The 17566-nt window shown below is 42.2% G+C and overlaps 1 protein-coding gene across 1 annotated transcript; it reads right to left on the bottom strand.

Moving 5' to 3' along the window:
* Nucleotides 1–2036: 2036 nt before the first annotated feature.
* Nucleotides 2037–17566, bottom strand: Hcs (holocarboxylase synthetase-like protein). The gene is given in 16 exon segments (XM_074103316.1): nt 2037–2740; nt 3523–3739; nt 4195–4295; nt 4745–4851; nt 5372–5560; nt 6006–6182; nt 8898–9074; nt 9770–9902; nt 11329–11355; nt 11614–11738; nt 13489–13667; nt 13670–13683; nt 15113–15866; nt 16096–16252; nt 16749–17005; nt 17094–17566. Coding segments are annotated over 16 exon segments (2925 nt in total). The 5' UTR covers nt 17230–17566; the 3' UTR covers nt 2037–2565.

Genomic DNA, 17566 nt, shown 5'->3' with positions numbered 1-17566 from the left:
TTTATTTCCTACGCATTATCACCTTACAACAAGAACAATAATCGAAGACAGTACCGTGTCATGTATGTTGTCAATTATAGCTTATTACTATACTACATTTCAATAATCAGAAATCAATTTCATAAATCACATTTTATACTTGGTGTTATAGTAGTAACTAAAAGATACAACTAAAGAGGGTTAACTATTTTGCACGTTGAAAAACAATATACGGATCACTCGTGTACGCTCGACTTGTTTCGGACCAATCATTAGTCCTTCATTAAGATGTGTTCGAGAGGATATCGAAACAAGATTTGCGCACCAGACCTAAGTCTGACTCGTAAAGTGAGACTCGTTTTTTATTGCAATCACTATGGCACTGAGTTTCATATACTACCAACTGTCAACATATTCGTACAACATATTGTGTCTGACTATGCTGAGATAAACATTGCTATTGCAATGTATGGTGCACACAAGTAAACGTTGTTCACTTACTTATTTACATTCTACTTCAGTGAGATTCAGCCTCCTCTACATCGTAAGTACTTACATTAATTGACCATAATTTATTACTCTTCAAGAATTCAACTACATGTATAAGTAGCGCAACAAGAATATTACTACACGAGTTCGAAATCTAAAATACAACAGGTTTTAATATTTGATTTATCTAAACGATATAAGATAGAAGAACTGGCAGTGTCACGGCTGTTCTATCTAAGATGATATCGTTATATTTACAGTTTCGACGACCTTTTCATAATTTACAGTATTTTTTTTATACTTACTTATTAATGTATTTAAGGCTAAAGAGATAGTTATGGCCCGGTCATAGTTTAAAAACCCTACAAATATTTATGTAACTCGCTTATATTTGTTTCACTTTTATCTATGTAACAGATTTTTTCCTAAGTTGATTTCACCCGTTTTAATGTTGTATTGTCACAAAACTTATGCCTTGTTCTTGTGACAATCCATACTAATACTAATATTATAAATGTGAATTTGTGTGTTTGTGTGTTTGTATGTACGTTTGTTCGTCTTTCACGTCGGAACGGAGCGACGGACCTACGTGATTTTTGGCATAGAAATATTTTATGAGCCAAAGTGACATAGGCTACTTTTTATCCCGGAAAAACGCACAGTTCCCGAGGGAGGAGCGCGCGATAACCACATTTCACGCGGGCGAAGCCGCGGACAAAAGCTAGTACAATAATAATGGTACATATGTACAGCAAAATGGTTTTCTATCGAGAAAAGTCGGATCTCAGTCAGAATACGACGGCAGCGGAGTCTTTAGCCCATGTAGCGCCCGTGTGCAATTATTACTTTAGCGCCATCTAGGAAACGCGCGGTCAAAATGGAATAGGTACAAAGTGCCGCGGCCGGCGCCCGTGTGCAACGCACACCCTGCACTATAAGTAAGGACGCCTCTACGACGGCACCTGATGTGTCGATAAACTGGTTGTATATGAGCGATATTTTCATATCCATTATATTATATGGACCTTTATTATTTAGTGTCAAATGTCAAAATGAAAATTGTACGATGTGTACTGAAACTAATTGAGAGTACGATAAACGCGAACTTTTCCGATAAAGTGCGATGGAAAACCTACCTATTATAAATACGGCGAGGGTTTTTATAACTCCGTCCTGCACACGGCCTAGGCCTAATGTTCGACACGATACAATTATAGTCTGTTCGTCTAGAGTGGATAAAAACAGGGTTTAGTAGATTGTTGGTACGGATTTCATAAATTCAAATGTTGGCAGACGGTGACTTTACGGTTGGCAGCATTAGTGTAAACGACTAAAAGTATGTCCTGGACTAAATTTCGGCGTGCCAACTGGCCACTTACTGAAACACATCCATCCTTCAAACTCATGCATGAATCTGAAAGACAAAATGCCCAAAAATGCGCGGAATGGCAGTCTCACATGATAAGATGTGAAGGGTCCACGGAAATAATATCACCTTTTTTAAAAATTGAGATTTTATCTCAAAATGTACTACTCGTATGTATATATTATATTGTCAGATATTTTAACTTTTAAAGAAATGGTAACCATAGTGATGACTAACTTTCAAACAAACCGCTATAACTCAAAACGTTGCTTAGGTGACTAGACTTGCATGTTCTTTGCCTTGTACCACGAAACTCAGTCTTCGGCGATAAGACACGTCGGTCACATACAAGACTGCGACTGTGATAGTTTAGCGATGGCCACTATTCAACTCTTATCAACTCTTGGCGAACAAACTAACACCAACCACAACCAATATCATTGATATAACGTCACTAAAAACAGGTAGCCACTAGTTTAAGCCAAGCACCTACTTTTTTTGTCTATTCCTGTACCTATTGCGACTGTTAATATTAGTTTCTGTCCCATGGGGTTTTTCGTGTAAATGAGTATCGGGAACCTTTCCATCGGACCGTACCAAATACGGTAATGTGGGTAGAAACCTTAAAGCTTAAGTAAACAAAAGTAAAGACCTAAGTGTCTTTGGCTCCTACAGCGACTCAATCCCAAAAAAAGGAATATAGTTGGGTCGTGGGCCCAGGCTTCGTGTGACTAGAACTTTGGCGCGACGAGTCCGCTCATGAGGTCGAATGTGTTCCCGTCGGGCGCGACGCGCACGTCCCCGCCGGCGGTGCGCACGCGCAGCCAGCCCGCCTCGTCCACGCCCGCGATCACGCCCGCCACCGGCTGCGCGCTGCCTTCTTGCCGGACGCGGATCGACTCGTTGCTGGATCACAAACAAATACTCGTATAATAATAAATTAAACAAAGTAATGGACTGCACTTAATAAAAGAGAAAAATATTATACCTGAATAGGAAATTTCTTTCATATGTAAAACCGACCAAGAGCGTGTCGGTCATGCCCAGGATTGGGTTTCGTAAATCGTAAATATAAAAAAAAAATGTAAAGGTGGGGCCACAGGTCACGTGACATTTAGCGATAAAGCAGAAAATGTTGAGCTTTATCGCTGAAAAAAAAACCCTCTTCAATTTCGGCAAAAACAGTGTTATTTATTTTTTTCATTCACTCCAATTTCTTCTATTTGTACCACTGCCACGACTGCTACTAAATGACATTAAGAAATCAGCTTCCAAGACCTAGACCATTCCTGCAAGAAGCCATCTTGTCGCTGCTGTTCAACGCGGCGACTTGACGCTACATTTTTGCGTCGCAGGAAATTCAAAATCACATTGAAAATGAGGTCACGTGACCACATTTATTGCTGAAAACGAGCGCCTAGCGACTGCATTTGGGGGCACTCAAATTGATCAAAATCGGATCAACTCCCTAAACAGGTAGCGGAAAACGTTATTTTTTCTTAATCAAATAGCTGGCAAACGAGCTTGCGGGTCACCTGATATTAAGCGATCACCGCCACCCATGGAGACCTACAGCATTATTAGGACTGCGGGCTGCGGGTGCGTTGCCGGCCTAAAGGGGAAGGAGGAAGGGGGGTCGCATAACGAAAGGTTAATTTCACGCTCTTAAGTAACAGAAAGTGACTTACTCATGCAGCCAGTACTGGTAATACTGCTCGCGAAACGCGTCGACGCCGCCGTCCGAGTCGATATAGTCCAATATGCGCTCGAGTTGCGAGCAGTATCGCGCCAAGAACTTCTCTATGGTTATGGGCGGGAGGTTTGTGTCGTGCTGCTTGTTGTGCTCCTCTATTATTTGGTTCAGGCACGTCGTCGGCACTGTGTTAGAGATGTTCACGGCGGTGCCTGACGAATTTACGCCAATGAAGGGAGAAATTAAGGAACTCAGTTTGTATTTCCTGAATGATAAGGCATAACTTTTTCACGTACCAAATCGAAAAATCGTTAAGCGTCACCCTTTATGCTTTTTATTGGCACACCGTGACAGTTGGTCCCAAGTTGGGCGCCAATTGTCACGATGTCATATTAAATAAGCGTACGCGTTATCTATACTAGTTAATGTAACTGTTACAATAATAAGTGTGGGTTTAGGAAACGCGCCGACAAACGAGTTTCTTAATAACATCACAAGAGTTTTTTAATGCGTTATTTTATTATGTACAGTTACATACACTGCTTTATCTTTACACACATGTAGAGTTTAATTTCAAGGAAAAACACTTTAGTCGGCGAAATAAGTGGATGGTTGGGCTGTATATGAGATTGTTTATCAACCCCCAAGAGAGAATGATGATACGCACCAATGTTGCAGACGACGTCATCGCCGGTGCAGTTGGCGGTGGTGGCGGTGCCGCCGATCTTCACAGCGCGGCCGAAGTAGATGTCATTCGGCCACTTTATCCTGCGTGCATACAATATTTTGGATAATTTAAACAGAGAGAGAGTAAACAGCCGTAGTGGCCTAGGGTTCTTGATCTACAGCCTCAAGCAGAGGATCGCGGATTCAAACCCGGGAAGCATTAGGCTTAGACAATTCTGTGTATTGCTAAATTTGGCCAATTTAAAATGTTAACTCCAAATTCGTTGAAATAAAACAAATAATGTTACAACTACCCCCAGTAAAATTACACGTAATAGATACTAGTACGTATGCGCTGCGCCGCTCTGTCTACCTCCCTTTATTGTTACGATTAAACCAGTGTGCAACTAGCTACGGTGTGTTTCACTTGTGTCCTTCGACGTACTAGATACGCGGTTTAACGTATGGTAGGTAAGCGGATGTGCCTTAAACGCCCTTGACAAGTTCAGGCATCGGTGTTGTTCCAAAGGTGAGGGCCCGTACGGCCGTACCTGATGTCGAGGTGTTCGTAGGCGGGCAGCGCGCGCACGGCCCGCACGGCCGCCAGCGCCGCCGCGTGCTGCACCAGCGGCAGCGTCGCCGACATGCGGCGCCACACCTGCGTACACGCATCACTCTATTCAACACCTTCTTTCAAAATGGCTAAGAGCATCATTAAAAGCAAAAGTCCAGTCAAAGAGGGTTTTCACAGAGGTGAAATAACGCTAGATGGCGTTAGTATCGTGTGGTCCGTTTGACGTTTGTTTGCGATTGGCTCACTTAGTTATTTCAATTCAATTAAATTTTTGGGATTATAATGGCCCCATCGAACGATGCGATGATTCCGCCAATGTCGAGGTTAGATAAGACACTGCCAGACGACTTCAGGTCGAGTACGGTAGAGCTGTCATTGTTCGATAGAATACCAGCCACAACCAATCTAAAACAAAAAGTAACCACCTGCCACACTAAAATACCCCCACTTTAGGTACGCCAATGGGAGGACAGACCGACAAACGGACAGACGGACGGACAAATAGACAGACAAAGCGAAACTATAAGGGTTCCGTTTTTGCCATATTTGGCTAAGGAACCCTAAAAATTAAACTATCAGAGAGTGGTGAAATTATAATTCATACCTGCATCGAGATGGTGGCCTGTCCGGGCACGCAGATCCAGACGTTTTGCCCGCGGCCCTGTCCAGACGTCATGCGGCGCGCGACGCACGCGACGCCGTGTGCGAGCGGCACGTTTCGCGTCACCGCGTTGGTCGTCGTCAGCACGTCTGAGTACACCACGAGCCGCCCCAGAGACGTCGACGTTAAATTCTGTCGTTCACAATTTTTGGTCATTTTTCTGAAGAAATCGCTTGCGATTGCAAACCCTACCGGCACTACAGAATATACTATATTATATACTATACTATGAATGACAACACGACATTTGCAGCGAGAAGGCTGTACCCTGAATCAAAGTTATCAGTCAGGAAATCAGGGTCCCTAATATGCGATTCATTTCTTCGAGGCAGCAGAGGGATGTACCATCAGCCAAATAAGTGGTCTATCAATTTTTAAACAAGTTCCTATCAAATGAATATGTCGCTAAAGTCGAACTTTCAAGTTGACAGAAACGTCTTTTGGCATTATTGTTTTATGACATGCAAACGATTATCAACTTTAGGGTTGGCTGATGGTACATAGGCTGAATAAAAATAACGATTGTTACCAGCAAAAGCATGACACATGCGCTACAACTAATTCCAATGCTACTTACATCAAAGTACTCGACAGTAGAGAAGTGTTCCGGACAGTCGTAGACGTGTACGGGCAGGAAGGTGGCGGAGGGGGGGTTCCGTTCGGCCTCCCCCCGCAGACACCACTGCACCGTCAGCTCCCCCAGCGACTGCGTGCCCCCCTCCCCGCGCCACCCCTCCACTAGCGACAGCTTCTGCTACAATATGAAGGGTTGATTTTTGTTACATCTTAGTCTGATTAATAACAGCATGTCTCGAGTCTAGCTGGATGTATAAATTTGAAAAAGAACTACAATTTAAGATCGTACTAACGTGTACCGGGATTGTTGAACCACTCGCCACTGTTCACAATTTAGCCGAGTTATACATATCCGTGGTAAATATAGACATTAATAAACCAGAATAGCAGTACACGGCTAAATTATGGACAATCAACAATCCCTATACGCGCCTGTATTTACGACACTTTAAGTTTGTTATAGGACAAAATTGCGATTTATCCTATATCCTGTGTTCTGTTATTTTCATGTGTTTTTATGTACAATAAAAAGTTTTACAATACAATACAATGAATTCGATTTGGATTTAGCGGAAAATAGAGAAAAAAAGTATAAGCTTCAATTTATTGCTAAAATTAGAATGAGTTTTGCGTACTTTTAGTTTTTTACTTACTATTGAGTAAGGTAATATTTAAATTCTGAAATATTTTTCAAAATTCTGAATATAAAACAAAGTAAGTAAATAAACGTCATCATGCAATATTAACGCAAAATTAGCATAAGCGCCAAATATTGCTTAAAACATTTTGAAATTTTGTTAAGTTCTAAGTAAGGTGTAGGTAAAAATAACTAGCCTACTGCTGAGAAAACATAAATTTAAAAAGATTGCGTACATTTGAAATAGCATATTATTAAATAAAGGTTATTTTTTGGCATTCAATACAAACGTGCTTAGCATAAATATGTATAGGTCACCGCGGCGTACAGAAAGCAGAAACAAGGACGTGCAAATATTGTTTCCGAATATGTATTTTTTTGTAATATCCAATTGTTAAATCAATATAAATTTTAAACTACAAACTTGCTAAGTTCTATTTAGGCAATATAAAGCAAATATACATTTAGATCCGAGATTTTGAGATACCAACTCAGATTTAACAGCTTATTTTATAAATAATGTACCAAATAGTAATAAAAAACTGATAATTAAAACTGGACCTTTGCTTGCCAGAAAACACCACACCACTTGTACAGTCGCCATCAGATATTTGGGAGCGGCCAAGGTGGTCAAAAATATTGGCACATGCACTTTATTATTAAGCTAGTAGAGTTCATGTATCGATATTTTTGACCACCTTGGCCGCTCCGAAATATCTGATGGCGACTATACAGTCGCAGTCGCAGTGTATTTAAATTTCGCTCTGACAGTAAAGTTATTTACAGCAGTCTTCAATTATGTATACACTATCTCATAAAATTAATCCAGATTACTTCAGCAGACGGTTGGGCAAGTTTGAGTAAACGCCCCTGTAAATAATTTTCAGGATTTTTAATAGTGGTAAACACATGTTTCCATTCATTAGTTGATGTTGTAACTACACTATGACAACCCTAAACAATGGTCGTAGTGGTACTAACTCAATCACCTGCTCAAATATTCGAAATTAACTTTAAAACACCATGTATGTCAAATAAATTTGAAATAAAAAAGGATTCCAATCCATACTTTGCCCATTTTTTTTTCAGATAAAAGTAATAATCATAATAACACGAAGAATTAAGCCAGTTGTCTCAAAATCTCGATCTATCGCAACCAATGAGCAAACGTGTTCGTCGCGTCTCACCGGCCATCACACCGTCACGTGGCCGGAGCCCGACGACGCAGGCCACGCCCCCTAGACAACCCATTATATCACATAAACATAACGAGCATAAGGGACAATTTGGAATCATCATGTTTTAAAAGAAGGCCAAAGTCACGAGTGCTGTGATACAGTATTATGGCGGCCAGAATGGGCGCAATTCACTTAGAAAAAAGGCGTTTTCTGATGAAAACAATTATTTTCTGTAAGTGTGCGTGCATGTATCATCAATGAATTGGATTTAAAACTGTTGTATAGCGATGTTTTATTAAGATTCCGGAGATATGTCCAAGTCAGTTGCAAACATAAAGCTTGTTGGTATGTGTGAGCTAAAAACACATTACTGCCTTCCTGACGGAGACGTGATTGGTGAAATACAGCCTTATTATAGTAAAACACAGCCAATGGCACGTCAGTTATATAACTGACTGCAGTAATCGAACTCTTTCCTTCTCAAATGAACATGAAAATAAAAAAATGACGGTGTATCTAAGAAGCGTAAAAACATATACATATACATACTTGTATTGCAATAAGTTTGCATTTAATCTCAGTCCAATAATCAATCTAATATCATAATGCTAATATTACAGTACCTTACCTACCTACTCATTCATAAATTACTTATTACAAAGACGATTATATATCAGTCAGTTTTTGTGTATGGACAAAATCCAATAAATAAAATATTTTTTTTTAGGCTTTTATTTTCTGCAGTGTCAATTTATCATTGTGCAAAGATTCCTTACTCTTTAGCCGCGTATCCACTAGACGCAGCCTCGGGCCGAGCGGCTGCCTCGCTCCGAGGCCGCGCAAGTGGAGACGCTGCCAAAGGCACGGCTCAGACTGAGGCTCCTTTGAGCACGGCAAAAAACAGATATGGTCGGCTCGGCTCGCCGGCCTGAAGCTGCTCTAATGGATACGCGGCTTTTCAATGTTAGAGGCATTTTGCTTATAATATGATCGTCATTGTTCAGCAATAGTCGAATACTAGAATGGCGATGCAGTAAACATAACATAAATGATCTCGTAATCACAAACAGTATCTCACCACATGGTTCCCAAGGAAGAAACCTCTCGTGTAGTCCAGTTGGGTGATCTCCCTTGGATCTCTTACGTGGAGGTCTAGAATATCTCCTAGAATTTTGTGGATAATCTCTAAGCGAGCTTCGTTGCTCTTGATTCCTTCTTCGGCTAAATAGTCACTCGGATCCGCTTCTAAGTGAATCTGAGAATAAGGAAGTAGTTTTATTATTTCACTGGTGTTAAGTATTTGTATTTAGTTAGATGATGTATTTGATTAAAAACCATTGTAACAAATTTTCATTGTAAAATGATAAGGTTTCTTATGAGAAAAGATGGATGAAGATCAATAATGTGTTCATGAGATTCCTACGAGAGGGCTGAGTCTGCTGTGACTTATTATCCTTTAAACTTCGTATTGAATTTAGTATTTTACGTGTAGGGATAACTCGATTCTTCCTTTCGATTTTTAACCGACTTCAAAAAAAAAAGGGGGGGGGCTCGATTTTAATTAAAATTTGCAATTTAAAGGTATATTTACCATTTTGTCGGCATTACGTTGATTAAATATCCGTGCGCAAAATTAGCTTTTTCTAGCAAGCTTGTATTGTAGTCCCTGAGTTAAGCGTCGGCGGACGGACAGACAAAGACATGACGACGAAACTACATTGATATAGCTCCTTTGACAGCTCATGTATGGGTTCCTTTTTGCCATTTTAGCTCCGGAACCCTAAAAATAAGGGTAATATTAGCATAATAAGATCGTGTTAAGACTTTTTTCTTGGTCGTTACATCTAATATGTGTTATAACTGGTGTCGCTATAAACGATTTTGACGTGTAGTGATAATTGTTGCGTAGAGGGAGTACAGACACACGCAGGAAGTTACTGTGACAGGTACCTGTGAGAAGATGGCGACGCCGCTGTTAGTGAGGTCAGTGGCCTGTAGCAGCGACGGCGTGCGCCACGTCTCCTCCGAAGCCAGCACCTGGATGTCCAGTTCGTGTCCAGGGTGACCCGTGTATTTGGACGGCCTACAATACCAGTTATACAAATTAAGCATTTTTGTTGAAATTTGAATTTTAATACAAGCTTTTTTTGCTGACTGTACCTTTTATTTACTGTATTTGCATTATAGTTCAAATTTAAAGACAATCGGACTACTGGGAGTTGGTTAATTTCGATCAATTAGGTTAACATGGCAAGTTAAATAAAAGCTTGTAAAAAAATCATTGCACTATTCAACATCTGTCATATTGTCCAAAAGTATAGCCAGTGTTGAAATACAAAAGAAAGTATCTCATTCTTAAATTACCATTACAGACTGAACTGAGAGATGTGTCTAGCTAGGGATGCGTAGTCCAATACGTAATATGTCTTAAACAGCTATTTAAGTTGGTTGCATGTTGCATACATAATAAAATGCAAATATGTAATTCATCTGTGATAATGAGTGTTTGAATTACAATTAAATAAAAAAAGCAAGATATTTTAGAACAAAACATATATACAAGTGCAGTAAGTATATAGCTAGAAACAAACTGACAGCGGAGGCGGAGCGGTGCGGCGCAGCGCGGAGGCGGTACCGGTTGTAATATTTGACCTAACGTGAAAGAGGTCAAACAGAATACCGCGACACGCATATTTCCAGCACAGTATTCTGTGTGGCCTCTCACATTAGTTCGACTTCTGGTTTTTGACTGGAGCTTACTTTCACAGTAGTGTTTTTTTTTTTAATCAGAATCGACACAGACACAGTGTTGACAGAGCTCTGCTCACGCGGAGCTCCTACTTTTGTGTAGTTTTGGCCGATGTAAACTTAACATAACCTAAGCCTATCTATGTTTCTGTGTCGATTCAAATTGGGAAATTTAAATTTGTGAATGAGTTTATAAATAAGATTCTATATTCTGTATGGGTAACCAGTTTAGAAAACAGAATTATTTTTCTTTTTCGGAAACCTGGTTTCAAACCTTTTGTTTCCAAAGTGGCCGAAGGGGCATGCATAATGCATACACATAATATCAATTGTCAAAATTGTGTCATGCCACATATTTATCTGGGGCTAGGCATTTTGCAATTATTCAAGGTGGAGTAAAATCAAGTGAAATAATGTGTAGGATACAATATAAATAAGATAAACGTTTTTAAATTCTATGATGAAAATCTGCTTCGATAGCTATTGTACAGCAGAGTATGAAGCGGGTTTACAGGGCGCGAAAATTCAAAGGTGCAAGCTATAACTCATTTAACATCAGTTAGAGCTCTCATAATTTTCTCGCTCGCAAGCGCTATGCATATGCTTGATTTAGCATTGTCGTTGCACAACAATTTAAAAGAAATATAAATAAATGCAAGTTAATGATGATAAAACTTTTAAGCAGTAATATTGTAAGCGATCAAATACTACAAGCATAAAATGTAATAATCCTAAGATGCGAATATCTACATTTTGCGTACCCATAAATATTAGCATCCTGACTTGCTCTGCAAAATTCAGTTTTAATTTACTACCCGAATAAAATCAGCACATGTCAATAGAAGGTCTTAACATATTACTTAGCAGATCGAAATGTCAGTAGCTCAATTAATATTTTATAGAGGTAATTATTGTTGAGAGAGCACTGTGAATAAATGCTGTGTGCGATAAATCCAAGTGATTCAAAAGAGAAACTCTCAGCATATAGCGAAGAAATGTTAGTAAGACAAGGAAGAAAAGCTCTAAATATATGATTTTTAACTTACTGCCTGTCGTTCTCGGTAGAGAACTGTTTCTTGGCGGGCGAGGCCTGGTAGCAGAATATGTGATGCTTCATCTTCACAGACTTCCATTTGTCGAAACTAAATTGCACTACTTCATTCTCACGAATCTGAAGTGAAGATAAAATACATTTAAATAAATATTACGAAAGTTAGGGAGGTAAATATCGAAGACCACAAAGCGGCTGGATACCAAAATCTGCGATCTGAGAGTTTTCTGTAACTGTCAGCTCGGTATTTATGGAGTTGTGATTCACGGGCATGCAGCAGGTCTGAGCACAGCGCCAGCAGCCGCCCGCCGTCCAGTAAGTGCGCCAGCAGCAGCGGCGCGGCGCGCCCCACGCAGCGCGCCCCCACCACCCTCACCTCGGCAGTCTTGTAGTGCGGCAGCACGGCATGCAGCAGGTCTGAGCACAGCGCCAGCAGCCGCCCGCCGTCCAGTAAGTGCGCCAGCAGCAGCGGCGCGGAGCGCCCCACGCAGCGCGCCCCCCACCACCCTCACCTCGGCAGTCTTGTAGTGCGGCAGCACGGCATGCAGCAGGTCTGAGCACAGCGCCAGCAGCCGCCCGCCGTCCAGTAAGTGCGCCAGCAGCAGCGGCGCGGCGCGCCCCACGCAGCGCGCCCCCCACCACCCTCACCTCGGCAGTCTTGTAGTGCGGCAGCACGGCATGCAGCAGGTCTGAGCACAGCGCCAGCAGCCGCCCGCGTCCAGTAAGTGCGCCAGCAGCAGCGGCGCGGCGCGCCCCACGCAGCGCGCCCCCCACCACCCTCACCTCGGCAGTCTTGTAGTGCGGCAGCACGGCATGCAGCAGGTCTGAGCACAGCGCCAGCAGCCGCCCGCCGTCCAGTAAGTGCGCCAGCAGCAGCGGCGCGGCGCGCCCCACGCAGCGCGCCCCCACCACCCTCACCTCGGCAGCCTTGTAGTGCGGCAGCACGGCATGCAGCAGGTCTGAGCACAGCGCCAGCAGCCGCCCGCCGTCCAGTAAGTGCGCCAGCAGCAGCGGCGCGGCGCGCCCCACGCAGCGCGCCCCCCCCACCCTCACCTCGGCAGTCTTGTAGTGCGGCAGCACGGCATGCAGCAGGTCTGAGCACAGCGCCAGCAGCCGCCCGCCGTCCAGTAAGTGCGCCAGCAGCAGCGGCGCGGCGCGCCCCACGCAGCGCGCCCCCCACCACCCTCACCTCGGCAGTCTTGTAGTGCGGCAGCACGGCATGCAGCAGGTCTGAGCACAGCGCCAGCAGCCGCCCGCCGTCCAGTAAGTGCGCCAGCAGCAGCGGCGCGGCGCGCCCCACGCAGCGCGCCCCCCACCACCCTCACCTCGGCAGTCTTGTAGTGCGGCAGCACGGCATGCAGCAGGTCTGAGCACAGCGCCAGCAGCCGCCCGCCGTCCAGTAAGTGCGCCAGCAGCAGCGGCGCGGCGCGCCCCCACGCAGCGCGCCCCCCACCACCCTCACCTCGGCAGCCTTGTAGTGCGGCAGCACGGCATGCAGCAGGTCTGAGCACAGCGCCAGCAGCCGCCCGCCGTCCAGTAAGTGCGCCAGCAGCAGCGGCGCGGCGCGCCCACGCAGCGCGCCCCCACCACCCTCACCTCGGCAGCCTTGTAGTGCGGCCAGCACGGCATGCAGCAGGTCTGAGCACAGCGCCAGCAGCCGCCCGCCGTCCAGTAAGTGCGCCAGCAGCAGCGGCGCGGCGCGCCCCACGCAGCGCGCCCCCACCACCACTCACCTCGGCAGTCTTGTAGTGCGGCAGCACGGCATGCAGCAGGTCTGAGCACAGCGCCAGCAGCCGCCCGCCGTCCAGTAAGTGCGCCAGCAGCAGCGGCGCGGCGCGCCCCACGCAGCGCGCCCCCCCCACACCCTCACCTCGGCAGTCTTGTAGTGCGGCAGCACGGCATGCAGCAGATCTGAGCACAGCGCCAGCAGCCGCCCGCCGTCCAGTAAGTGCGCCAGCAGCGGCGGCGCGGCTCGCCCCACGCAGCCGGCCACCGCCACCAGCGCCGCTCGCCCGCGCCACGCTCCCGCCTCCAACGCATCTCGGGACCGCTGTATATTGTGTACCTTTGATACAAAGTTTTCAAGTTTTCAACAGCTGACTCATTTATGGCTCGCAAAACACGACAACAATGTAACATTACGAAAACAGGTCGTATCAATATAAATGTATTTCATAATACGATAGGACTTTAAGAATATAATTTCTGAATTTAATTCCTGACGTGCTGAAACTACAATTGGACCAATCAAAGTAATCGTCTGCTGCATGTGAAATTAAATTGACCAATGAGAGTCATTTATGACTTTTATGAGGTGTTTTTTTTCTTAAGCGCATAATATATGATTGTTTTTTTGGAATCTTTTTGTATTTTTTATTTCAATTCCAAATTTTTACTTTTACGGTCATCCCGTAAAACCTAAATTGAAAATACAAACTGAAATATAGATGCACAGAAAAACCAGAAAAATAAGACCAGCACTGGGAATCGAACCCAGGTCCTCGGTATTCCGTACCGCGTGCTATACCGCTACACCACTGCTGGTCAAAGGTACAGACACGAATTTCCCCTATGCACCTCACATCTCAGCTTGTTTGTTTCTTATTTAGCCTCTTAAGCAGTGACGCTAGCGACATCTATACCGTAGCCCTCATCGAGAAACTTTCGGCACTCCATTGGAACTAACCGCTCACCCGGACAAGAGATGTCGTTACTAAGCAATCAAATTAAGATTGTTTTTTTGGAATCTTTTTGTATTTTTTATTTCAATTCCAAATTTTTACTTTTACGGTCATCCCGTAAAACGTAAATTGAAAATACAATAATAAGCATAATAATAATATGCATAATATATAAGCATAATATCAAACATAATATGCACAATAGTACATTGTGTCTTAAGGGCGGTAAATAAAGAATTACCTTATAATATATTTATAATGTATTATTAATTATAATTAAATTCTAGTACCGCCCGTGCGATATACAATGTTTTTCATCACATTTGCAAGTAAAATTGTACATTTGTAAAAGAAAAACTAATATTCTTTCAAAAATTGCCGATATCGCTATCTGCGCTCTTGGCAGCGCAAGCTCCCGCCGCCCTACCCCTCCGCAGCGTGTGCATGGCGTGCGTGTGCAGCGCGCGCACGGAGTAGCAGCACTCTGCAGCACACCATGCAGCAACAAACTCATTTACCGACCTTGGGCTTCATGACATGAAAATTAGTACGGGCAATGACTCATTTATCGACCACGGGTTTCACGACAAGCACATTAAGGTCGAGGGTTTTATTTGGGGGTTGCAACCAAGGTAGTAGTGTAACCAATGTTTAGTGTGATGCCGAAAATTCGAGTTGTATATTTCATTCGAGCAGAAATAAGAGTGGGGCACTGGCTAGGTAGCCGAATGAAAGTAATTTAACTACCAGACATTGCTACCAGATCTAGCGGTTTAGTGTGCGGCTGCTCTAAAATTTTATGGTTTTACTTACCTATCAGCATCCAAAACTTTTCTAAGAGAAGCTTCCAAGTTATCCCTAGCAGCTACACTATCTGAATATATCAATATGTTGGGCGACTTAGTATTTACTAATGGACGGGATGTTTTAGCAGACTTTGGAGTGCCCTGCGAAGGAGAGTCTTTTGGAGATTCCTTCGCTTGTGGAAGTGTTTCAATCTGAGGCTGAGATTTTTTAGGCCCAGATGAGCTCACTATCCTTTTATGTGTGGTGACAGATTTGATTTGACTAGATATGTTTAATAATGATGCAGAGAGCTGGCTAGTGCCTTTCTTCAAGTCTAATTTGAGGCTAGATTTTTTAGGTGTGATCTTGTGTTGAATTTCAACAGTTACATTTTCAACAACAATCTCCTCTTGCTGTTGCGCTTTCTTTTCAGGAGACTTCTCTGGTGTCTTAATTGTTTCTACAACATGATTTGTGCATTCTTTCTCATCTTCTTCTGTGAGCGATTTTGTTGTATTAACACTGACATCCGCCAAGGATACATGTTTTTTAGAGAGGTTTGTAGTTTCAATTATACTGTTGCTTCCACCATTCATCTCTATAGTTGTACTGTTACATTCAGACTTAACATCAACTACTTTGGACAGCTTTCTGAGAAGGGCTGCATGCACTGGCCAATGGAATTCTGCTGGAGGATTTTTTAGGCTGTGGTAGACATCACTGCGGAGACTTCGCATTGATGTATCTGTGGCTTTATTTGGCTCACCAGATAGTTGAACCGCTGAAAAATATGGATATGAAAAAATTTATAAAGGATTAAAATAAAAATTGCTTTTACATTAACAGAATTATTGCTTTTGACATATATTACTTAATTTAAAAACTATAATAAACAATTCAAGTCAATAAAAGATAAAATAAATTTAAATGTGTAAAGTTAAACCGCAGTTAAACATATAAACTACAACATAATACAAACTCCTTTCGATATATCTAGTCTACACACTTACTCTGTATCCTCACTACTGGCAGCTTGTGATCAATTATGAACTCATCACTACCTACAAAATGTAGACCAGCAGCACTGAGGTTCTCAATATTAGTCTTCAGTACTATAGCTAAATGTGAGCTCGCTTTCCATGCAATTGGTAAGCCCATAGAGTCCAACTGTAACCACAGACATTAAGCTAATATTTTGTGATAATATAATAGGATTCATTCAAACATTTTGACATATAATTTGAATATAATATTAAATAGCCATAAGTACATTCCTAGTTTCATTGAGGTCTAATAATAAGTTGTTGCATGAGCAATCAAAGTGCATATTAAAGTAGTTTGTGTAAATTTTTTGACATTGTTTTATCAAATATCACACTCACCCAATGAACTAATTTAAAATGCGTAACCTCTAGCAGGTTATCATTATCAAGGTTAACTGAAGCTAGTAAAAAAACATTGAGTTACTTTGAAACAATTAAATTGTGATTACAAGGTCGATGACTTCCACTTTGTATAGACATTACAGTACTTTAATGAAATTATTTGAATCTGAGGAAACTAATAGTGGCACAAATATGTTGCTGAATTACAGCTAGAAAAGATGTTTGACGGATTAGTTAGGCAAAGGAAAAAAAAACAATCTTCAGATATAATTGTTTACCGATATTAAATGATTTGCAGTTGATTCATGAGGCTCCATTTCACATTCCAGCAAAACTTCAACATCAAACTCAGTGACAGGTGAAATATCATTTGATCCAAGCGGCAGACCTCCCGCACAGGACACCCAGTCACTAATCTCAATGCACTGGGCGGGCTTCATACTACATATTCTAGTGGCATTTGTGTAGTCTAATAGATCGCATAAGTAAGCATTCTTTGGATTCGTACACAGTTTAGAACTTAATGTAGGGGTTTCTGGAAAACAAAAAAAAAATATTTTTCATATTAAAATGTTTTAGAAAATTTATGATTTGTCAAATTAAGAACAGTTTTTTTTATTTACCTGCGGCATTTTCAGGCACTTTGCAGAACGCGACACTCGTGTTACCGCTAAGAAATTCCAGAAGTCGCGCTCGAAAGGAACGAATTCGCCAAGTTTTTATAAAGGTCATTGCTATATAAATCGGCGTAAACAACATGATCACACACTATATTGCAGCTCAATACTTTTAGCACGAGTTTTGAAGCATTTTTCAGACCACCGAAATAAAATAATACTAAAAACACGCCGAAATTGGGTTATCGATTCTAAAGTCCATCGATAAGACACAATATTTATAATGCATTATTCAATAGAAAAAGTGACAGAAACAAAGCGAAATTTAGAAAACTACTAAAATATCTGAAACGTTCCAATCTAGGAACAGACTTTAACACAACTTAACTGATTAAAACGTAATATTTAATTTATATCATCTCATAAATTCAATAATTCGTATTCGTATTGGTCGCAAATGAAAGATATGATTCGTTTTA

This window comes from Choristoneura fumiferana, chromosome 20 (genome assembly GCF_025370935.1).
Source record: "Choristoneura fumiferana chromosome 20, NRCan_CFum_1, whole genome shotgun sequence".
NCBI classification, from domain to species: domain Eukaryota; kingdom Metazoa; phylum Arthropoda; class Insecta; order Lepidoptera; family Tortricidae; genus Choristoneura; species Choristoneura fumiferana.
Note: the sequence above shows the minus strand (reverse complement) of the source record. Positions and strands in the feature narration are given on the sequence as shown.